General features: G+C 31.0%; 1 protein-coding gene across 2 annotated transcripts in view; it reads right to left on the bottom strand.

Annotated features, from left to right (window-relative positions):
* LOC117178816 (PIH1 domain-containing protein 1-like) overlaps positions 1-10,536 on the bottom strand; it is a 113,635-nt gene that overhangs the window by 74,724 nt on the left and 28,375 nt on the right. For both annotated transcript variants that reach the window (XM_033370307.1, XM_033370308.1), the window contains exon 2: positions 6,086-6,173. In XM_033370307.1, coding sequence (XP_033226198.1) covers positions 6,086-6,173 — 88 coding nt within the window. The remainder of the gene's footprint in view (positions 1-6,085; positions 6,174-10,536) is intronic.

The following is a 10,536-nucleotide window of genomic DNA, read 5'->3' as shown; positions in this document are numbered from 1 at the left end:
GGCGCATTTGACAGCCTGTGATGCGGGCATGTGCTGGCTTGTCGCGCTCGACCTTGCCATTATAAGAAAATTAGGGTCGATTAGGAAAGGTGTAATATTTAGTAAAATATTCATTAGCGAATTTTAATAGGTAGCGTTAGATTTTCTGGATTATGACGAGAACATTAGAAAAAGATAGAAATAAATCGGTTTATAACTTCCAAAGTTATGGCACTATTGTTGCGCTGCAAAGTGGTCCAATCATGTATTTTCTTGGACAAAAGTGAAAATATTAACCGACTTTTATGAACTTTTTTTTCCATATTTCTAAAATTATATCACGAAATTGATTCAGCTCATTTAAATTTAATTGCGTCATACCTTTATAACTTTAGTTATTGTAACATGTCTCAATCTCAGAACAATGAAAGGCTTTCATGCTAGGCCAACAAAATTGTCGACGATACCTTATTATGTGTTCCTCTAGAAAAGTTACAGATCGTTATTGATACTTTTAACAGTTTTCATCCAAAACTTCAATTTACTCATGAAATAGAGGAGGATTATAAAATCAGTCTTTTGGACATAGAAGTAAGTAAGAGTTGGGATGGTAATATTATTACCAATTGGTACAGAAGAAGTACATATTCAGGTAGAATTTAAAATTTCCTTTCTACTCATCCCTTTCAAAACAAAATTGCAGTAATTAAAAACTTAGTTGACAGAGCTCTATGTTTGTCCCATTATTCATTTCACACAAGAAATTTGAATATTGTTAGGAACATCCTTTTTCTGAATCATTATCCAAAAAAGTTAATTGAGAAACATGTTGCAATTAGAGTTCAACAAATCAAAGACAAAGAGATTAATAATTTGCTTGTAGATAATCAGAAAGAGTTAAAGGAATATAGTTCATTTAATACTTTTGTTCTTCCATTTTTGGTCAAGTTTCTAAAACTATTGAACTTATGTTTAAAAAATTTAAAATTCATACTATTTTCCGCATTCTATTCAAAATGGATTCGGTGATAAATTTTTGCAAAGATCCTTTATATAATTTTGAAAAGGGTGGTGTTGTCTATAAGCTCACTTGCAGGATCTGTAAGATGAATTACGTAGGAAAAACTGGCAGACTTCTTAATACTAGGATAGGAGAACACAAAAGTGATGTTCGTTTAGGACGCTGTTATAAGAGTATTCTTGCCAGACATGCAAAGGAATTTGTTGATGTTGACCATGAGTTTGACTGGGATAATGTTCAAATTTTGCATAGTGAAAGTATTGAGCGAAAGAGGGAATTCATTGAAATGCTTTATATTAAAAAAACAAAAAAAGTTATCTATTAATTTAAAAACCGATTTGGATAAGCTGAATAAAAGTTATGCTAATATGATTAATTACATTTAACGTGGCTGTTTCATGAATTCTGTTTTTCTTTTACTTTCTCTATTTCTGATGCAATTGTGACAGATATTTATATTGTGTTTACAACAGATTGTCCTACTGACCCTCACTCGATTCTCAGGTATCAAAGAGAGAGCACCTGTTCGTGGGTGCTATCAATTTCTACCACTTAAATTTGTCTTGCCTTGATAAGGGTGTACGAGTACCGAAACGTTGGTAATGCAATTTTATTTATTTATTTATGTTTTTTATTTTATTTTATTGTAATTTGGTGATAATAAAAATAAAAAAGACGAAAGAAAGAAAAAGAGAAGGAAGGGGACATGGTTGGCTGCCTTCTCATTTTACTTTACTCTTTTTTATTCTTGTCCGAAAAATTTATTTGTTTTTTGTTTTTTCATATTACAATAGGATTTTTTGTTTTTGTTTGTTCGTTGTGGTCCAAATTTGGTCGTTGGTTTCTTGTTTTATTTAACAGGATTTTGCATCAACAAAAGTAGTCCCGTGTTCACAGTGGGGACCCTGCCTTGGAGCCTATCGAGCTAACCGTCCCGGGATGGCATCACCCTACCGCCGGGTAGCCACCCTACACAGGGTAGCAGTTTGGGAATCGCTGCATTAGAGTTTGCATCTGATACCGTACATCTGTAGAAGGGACAGGAGTGAAAGCGGGAATCTCTTCGATTGACCTTCTAGCACAGGAAAGAGCAGATACCTACATGGGTCAAAAGCAGCTTAATGAACTTGGCTAAATTCGAATTAGACCTACTTTACAAAGGGCTCGATACTTTATTTTTGGTCTGAGTTTACAATACGTCAAAATCATTTTAAAAAAATTCTTAAAATAAAATTTGAGTGTGAGGCGCATAAATATTCCTCAAATTCTCTTTTCCCTAATATTTTTTTTACCTAAAATCATTTGACCCAATAGCAATTTGCTATAATTTTTATTTGTCATGATTGCCAATTACCTTATTTGTATTTTTCCAAATTACTTTTTGTTGCAATTTTTATTTTTCCGAATTACCATTTGTCAAAATTTTTATTTTATCGAATAATAATTTGACCTAATTTTTCTAATAATAAAAATTATTTCATATAGTGATTAGAAAAAATAAAAATTATGTTAGATAGTGATTCGGTATTATAAAAACTATGTCCCATTATAATTCGGTAAAATAAAAATTATGCCAAATTGTAATTCAAAAATATAAAAATTATGAGGAATGGTAATTCGGAAAAATAAAAATTAGAACAAAAAGTAATTCAGAAAAAAGTAGGAAAATGATCAATTAGGATAAATTAAAGGTATAGCAGATTGCTATTGGGTTAAATGATTTTAGGTCAGGTAAATATTAGAGAAAGTGGAATTTGGGGAATATCCATGCACCTCGCCTAGTGTCAGAATTTGGATTATTGCTTTATTAGTTTATACATAATGTCCTTCGACAACTGATCGAAAAGGCTTAAAATGTTAGTATTGTAAATTTTCAAAAAAGTACATGTAATAGGATAAATGGCTAATATAATTCATGTAATGGCATTGCTACCTTTATAATGAATTGTCTAGCTTTAATTTGGTATTTAATACTTTTCTAATTGTTCATCATGTATCAATATTATGACTTTAAAAGTTTATCTATTCACCTCGTACTGTTTTCCCCTACTCAATCTAAAATATACCTAATGTGACTATAAACAGTAATAAAATTCTTCGTCTACTGAGCCCATTTTCAAGACAGTATAGATATGGCCTAAAATGTTCTTGTCGCATATCGTATTGAAACTGTCCCAGATTGTAGTGCTAGCGGACCTCTGTAAATTGTGTGAAAGGGGCGCACCTAGTATAGCGAATTGTCAAGATACAGGGGCTAAAATTTTCGACGATTCACCTCGACCGTTAAATTGCAATTGCATATAACTCCTGATACAAGTAATAAATTTTACATTTTTATGAGCATTTTGCAAATGCCTTTAAACGAGATTTACAATAAACATAATAAATAAACGCGGAATTTTAAAATCTTTTTTTAAACATCCCAAAACGAAAATCAGATGGAAAGTATTGGTTGAGTTGTAGAAGGTTATAAGAGCACGGGTGCTCCGCGCCAACTAACTGCAACACTACCAGGCGCGATGTGACCTCTCAGTGGTTCTAATACTTGATTAGAATGATTTTCCTGTAATATTTTTATCTCCAAAGAAAATCATGCTGCCACTGGGCAGACAAAATACTATTCTTTTATGCCCTCCCCGGAATTGACTCTAATTTTGGATAAGTATTCGGCATCTTATCATATTCATAATTTTAAAGTACCACTGTGAGAGGCAAGGGGACTCACCCGAAAACACATCCCAAAACGTGAGAAGCAAGGAGATTTACATCAAAAAACGCTGCGAGCTATGAAAGGCATGGAGACTCAAATCTAAAAGTACTCTAAATTGTTAGAGTCAAGAATATGAATAACCAAAAACATCCCAAAACGTGAGAGGCACGCAAACTCACCAAAAAGCATCTCAAAATGTAACAGGCGTGGAGAACCATTCACCACAACCGTTTTTATTTTATTATTAACTACAGTTTTACTACAATAAAATCTGTTCGAAAATTTCTTTTAGAACTTTTATAAATCGTTTTATAACTACTAAAACGTGAAAATAAAATAAAGTTTTGGTTACACGTAAAGAAGCAAATCATTTTTATCACGTATTAGATCCACCGAGGTTCTGCGCGCCAGTTACATTTCGAGATGCTGTTTGGTGAGTCCGCTTGCCTCTCACGTTTTGGAGCGTTTCTTGGTGTTAATCTTCTTGTATCTAGCAATTTGAGGTGCTTTTTGATTTGAGTCCCCTTGCCTTTCCCATTTTGGGGTGCTTTTTGGTATCTCTTGGCTTCTCACAATGTTACTCAAAAATGATTTTTGTATTGAATTTAACGTTCATATTTCTCTTCGCGAAAATGCTATGCTGTGGAGACGGCAAATATTTTTGAAAAATTAGACAAAATTTCGGAGAGGGTACAAAAGAATGGTATTTTTGAGTGTCCGGCGCACTATGTAGAATCGAACCCAGTTTAATCGTTTCATCAGTGGCGGTATGATTTTCTTTTGGGATGAAAAATCATTTTGATCAAGTATTAGAACCACTGAGACACTGCAGCAAGCCTAGTAACGCTTCGGCTAATACTTTACATCCTATTTTCGTTTTGGTATGTATCTAAAAAGAAAAAATCAAGATTTTTTATTCTGACTCACTTAAAAAAAATAAAAAATTAAAAAATATATATTCAATGTAAACAATAACTTTACTTATTTTAAACAAGATATTTATTGAAACAAACCAAAACATTTATTTGAACCAAACAAATAAGAACAAACAAAAAATTTATTTGAATCAACCAAACATTTTTTTGACCCCATATTAAAGAAATAATTAGTTTGATTCAAAACAAATTTGTTTGATTCAAAAAAACATTTTTCTCAGTGTAGTGCTACTTTGGCACAGCTGATACGTATGTCAGACCAAACTTGTATATTTGCTTTTCAAGTGCAAACATTAGTTTTTGCATTAGTTGTGCATAATGTTCGTGAGCGATTTTTGTTGTTTTGCCCCACTTTGATAAATATAAACCTCATAAATAACCCATTGAGAACATTAAAAATTGCTTGCAGGGTTTTACAGCACGGTAAGTATTTCTCTAAAATATTAATGAAAAAATCTGTTTTCACAGTTCCAATTATTTAGGACCAGAGACACATTCCTGAATGTCTTCTATTTAGCCTGCCAACTTTTTAACACGATATCTCATTCCGTATGGACGTAAGTTGGGAAAGAAAAGTAACGATCTAACTTCCGCTTGTACTTTCTTCGAAATTTTTTGTTCTACGAAATTTCCACCGGAACAAAGCAGAGACATGCACTTTATTAACTCATCTTTCATTTTCCAAACTTTAAGTGCGATACCCTATTTCGTTTAGACGTAAGTTGGGAAAGAGAAATTGAGGACCAGATTTGGTCACGTGACCCTCTCGTCACATGGCCTTAACAAGTGATATGGAAAAACTTATTGCATATAGGGTTTTTAATTAGACCTGTAGAAAATTCCCATTCAAAAAATAAAGCCCCAATTATTTTTCAACTTTCCTGCTCTCTGCATTTAAAATAAAAAGTATATTTTTCGAAAAGATGCGCTTTTCATAAATTGTTCAGCAAATATGTTTTCATTTTTCTTTACTTCTAAATAAAAATAAATAAATACCTGTCGCTCTATAACCCCTGTTTTTTAAAAGTTTTTAACAGCTAAAATTTAAAAAAACATTTTAGCTTTTGTGGCTAGTATCCAGATCAAAAACTTTAATTCCATTGACAAAAAACGATATGACTAAGCAAGCCAAAAACATAACATCAAAATACTTAAATAAATAAAGATCTCAAACATTTTTAGAGATGCTAATTTATAAATTAAAAAAGTTAGAAAATGATTTCAAATTCGATGCTTTCAATATAAATGTTTCGTATTTTTTCAGTTGTCACAACTTCTAAATTTATATGCCCTCAAATTTGAATCATTTCCTGGATATATGTCACTTTGAATCATTTTTAAAGTAAACAACATTTCTTCACAAGCATTTTACTGGTTATCATGTTTTTTGTACATTTTTACATCCTACAACTAATGGTTGAAAGATAACAAAATTCTTACCTGGGATAGGTCGCACCAATGCAAATGGAACATGCGGTTTTTCAAAAGATTTCAACAGCTCTGATATTTCATCTTCTTGCTTATTTTCCTTTAAAAGAAAAGTGACTTTCATATGCATATATCATTGTAGGGTAGCCCGAGATGAGATGATCATACGAAGTTCAATGGGACACTAAATTTTTTTATACAGGCAACACCTGTATTCATTTTTTTATCTTTAAAAAACAAATGATAATCACAACTCTAAAAATCTCCTCGATTGTAAATTTCACTGAAGTTCGCAACGTTTATAAACTAAAATATAAAATTTGTAATCATTACTCAAAACAATTTCTTGTTATTCAATTATCCTGAAAGTTATGCAATATATGATTTAAAAGGGTAATAACTAATTAAACGTAATAAATAATATTTTAATGAAATTAGATATAGTTGATGTTCAATAAAAATTCTAAACTCCCATTAAACCTTTAGATCTAGGATTTTCTTTCCTTAATTACTTTTATTTGTTGTCAGGGATATTAAATCTAGATTCGTCACAATATCATAATCGGAAGACTACGATTTATCTACTCACGCATCGGGAAATGTACCCAAAAAATGTAACTTTCCACTATACGTTTGCGGTTCCCGAAGTTTGATTTGTTAAATACTTGTACTGGATTTTCGACAATGCCAGAAAAAGATTCATCATAATCAGCCCCATGCATCGCCGCCACTTTTCTGTTTTCTTACGATCCGGAGGGGAATTGTCGGTTAAACTGATCCAACAGATGGCGCCACAAAAAGTAGGTCTGACTTCTGCATTCAATTTCATTAAGAAAAAGCAAAAAAAAATTAAAAACTTGATGCCGTTTGCAAATAAACAGAAGAAAGTATGAAAGAATAAGCGTAATTTTTACTAATTACTTAAAAATATAAAAAGTCATAAAAATATATAGTTTAATATGAATAAAATTTAACTTTGAGATGCATTTTGAAAGCAGTTCGAACTTTATATTTCTATGATTTATTTTGCTGATATTATTGCTTTTATTATTTGCTCTGGTTAAACAAAATGATTTATTGGTTAAATTATTAATGTTGCTAATGAAAAAATTAATCATATTTAAGAGCTCAATGACAAAAATATTTAAAATATATACATGATCAGAAGATTTAATAAAAAATAAATTAAGTATATCCAATATAAATATAATAATAATTAAAATATGTAAGACTACATCTTAAGTTGCACAGTGAATAATCTTGGCACCTTTAAAACCTTAAAAATTTCAAGTTTTGAAGAAAATATTATTTTAAAGTAATAGTAATTGTAATTAAAATGTTTGAGGGAATAATTTTCTAAAAAGTCGATGACAAGACTAATAAATGAGAAAATGGATTTAATATTATTTAATATATTGTATATATTTATTTAATTTCAACCCCTAATAATTTTATAACAAATTTTAATTTAAAGAAGATTTTGAATGGAATAATTAATTATATTATTGAAAACTTCATTTGTAAAATGAACAGACTATAAACTATTAAACTCTCCGAACTTTTGTCTCCTCTATTTTTTTATTAATAATTTTTCCACTCAAAGTATGGAAAACCTGAAATTTTATACATAAAAATTTTTTGCGCTTAAATGAATGTTTAGGGACTCATAAAATACAAATAATTTGTTTATTATTCCATTTATTCGTTACAAACAAATTTGATAAACAAATTGACAAATAGTCTTATTATCGGTAAATTTTTTTTTACTAAAAGTGCTTTACATTAATGTAGGAATGACTTTTAGTAACAAAAATAAGTTAAAACTTGATCATAACCACTGTGATAAACAGTTTTTCTGGCAAAATATTTGAATTTGAGATTTTTCAAATTATTATTTCCTTCAATCAACAGAACGACTTCAGGTATTCCTAAAAATAATAAATATTTAATAACATTTGATAAAATATAACTATTTAAATTTTTTAAAGAAATTAGATAAACCAATTCAAAAGTCTGGTCTTTTCGCGTAGAAATCTTTTCTTTTTGCACTGGAAATGTTTAAGCCTGTTGGACAAATCACGCCTAATCACAAAAATATTTGAGAAGTTAACAATAACCATTGTTATAAATAATCCTCGTGACAAAATATTCAAATCAAAGGTTTTATTAAAATTTTTATTTTCTTTAATCGCTACAATGGCTACGGATATTCCTAAAGAAATGTTTCTTTGATCATATTCAGTAGAATATAACAGCTTATATATTTATAAACAATTTACATGAACAATTTCCAAATGTTGGCAGTTTCACTTTGAAAAAATCGTGTTTTTAATCGCAATAGATTGAAAATGAATCATAACACAAAATATAATATAATACAATACAAATATAATACAAATATAATACAAATACAAATAATATATAATAATAATATAATATTATAAATAATACAAATATAATACAAAATCTTTCGACAATAACCCACCGACTAAGCCATCAAAGAAAATGTAAATTTGATAAAACCTTAAGTTTAAATATTTTGTCACAGGAATTGTTAGTAACAGTGGTTATTGTTAACTTTTCTAATATTTTTGGGACTAGCCATCATTCGTCCAATAGCATAAAACATTTCCAGTGCAAAAACAAATTTCTATGCGAAAGGGCCAACATTTTTAATTTGTTCACCTAATTTGTTTACAAAAATTTAAATTGCTATATTTGATCAAATATGATTAAATCTTTATTATTTTAAGGAATACCTAAAGTCGTTCTAGCCATTGAAGGAAATTATCATTTGAAAAATCTCAAATTCTAATATTTTGCCTCAAAAACGGTTTATCATAGTGGTTATTATAAAGTTTTAAATTATTTTTGTTATTAAATGCCATTTCTACAATAATGTGAAGCACATTTAGCAAAAAAAAATTTTTACCCATTAGACTATTTGTCAATTTGTTCGTAAAATTGGTTTATAACAAATAAATGGAATAATAAACAAATTATTTGTATTCTATGAGTCCCTAAACATTTATTTAAGAAAATATAAAGTTTTCTTCATCAGTTATTAAAGCGTAAAAAATTGTTACGTACAAAACTTTTGTTTTTCATACTTTGAGTGGAAAAATTATTAATAAAAAATAGAGGAGACAAAAGTTCGGAGAGTCAAGATCTATAGAATTGAACGATCTTTAATTTAAAACAAAAAATTCAAAATCGTTTATCTTAGAAATGAGGTTTGCAATAATGTAATTAACTATTTAATTCAAAATCTCCTTCAAATTTTGTAATAAAATTATTAGGGGCTGATTGCAGCCAGAAGAAAGCTTTCAAGATTAAGCAACAAATACATTATTGAACTGTATATAATTAAAAATTTTTCATAAGGACAACCGCAGGATTTCGCCGGGAGCGGGTGCTAATCTGAATAATTGCACCCGCTTCCAGCGAAATCGCGGTAAAATTTCAGTCATAACCACGTATCACAACCGTGAGATAGGTGGTTACAGTCTGTAAAGGAATCAATACGAGGATCCAGCAAAAGCCTCGTGCACCCTAAGATCACGGAGCGACCCAAGGACAACCGCCTTCTGCATTTTTCCCGCAAGTGTTCTAGCATATTGTTGACGAACATGGTTCGCTTCTCGAAGTCAAGAAGAACCATGTCAGGCCTCGAGTGAGGAACAGAAACAATTGTCGAGAATATAAAGTTTCAGTATATGCGGCACTTCCCATTCTCGACAATTGACTCAATTTCCCTAGGAGCATTTAGAGGAGCGATATTAAGGTGAATGCCGTAGGAGTGACAGAGATGGTAATAAAGTACTCTTAGTGCCGCATTGTGCCTTTGAATGTAAGTCGTTCCCGCGTGTGTTGGACAACTAGATAGTATGTGAGTTAAATGCTCGGGGTGTGCATGGCACGCTCTGCAGCTATCATCGGGAATGTCTTGGCTCAAAATGTGGCGACGGTATGTTAAGGGGGAAATGTCATCGTCTTGGCATGCAAAAATGAAACCCTCTATACCACACTTCAATCCAGGCGATTTAAGGAAAGCAAACGTTAGCTCACAAGATATTGACTGATCCTTCACATTTCTGTGGAAGATACCGTGCATCCTTTTATCTAGGAGCTGTTCATGAAAGTTTTTCTTTTGTGCTTTCTTAATCCGGGCTTTCAGGAGTGAGTACTCGAGATAGATTAGATTTGATGCATTTTGCTCACCCCTAATACTGAAGTCAAGTCCAAGTGTTTCAGCAGCCTCCACCGCTGCTTTGTACAGAAATGCTCCTTTGCCCACTTCTTCGTGATTCCTGACCATTTTAAGAAGAGAATCTCTTCCATTTGCAACTCTATGTGCTGTGCCCAGAATAATCCTGTTGTGAAGACATTCAAGACTCAATATTCCGCGACCCCCTTGACGGCGTGAGATGTAGAGTCGCGGAACGGAAGACTTAAGATGCATG

Source organism: Belonocnema kinseyi, chromosome 8, assembly GCF_010883055.1.
Source record: "Belonocnema kinseyi isolate 2016_QV_RU_SX_M_011 chromosome 8, B_treatae_v1, whole genome shotgun sequence".
In the NCBI taxonomy this organism is placed as follows: Eukaryota; Metazoa; Arthropoda; class Insecta; order Hymenoptera; family Cynipidae; genus Belonocnema; species Belonocnema kinseyi.
Note: the sequence above shows the minus strand (reverse complement) of the source record. Positions and strands in the feature narration are given on the sequence as shown.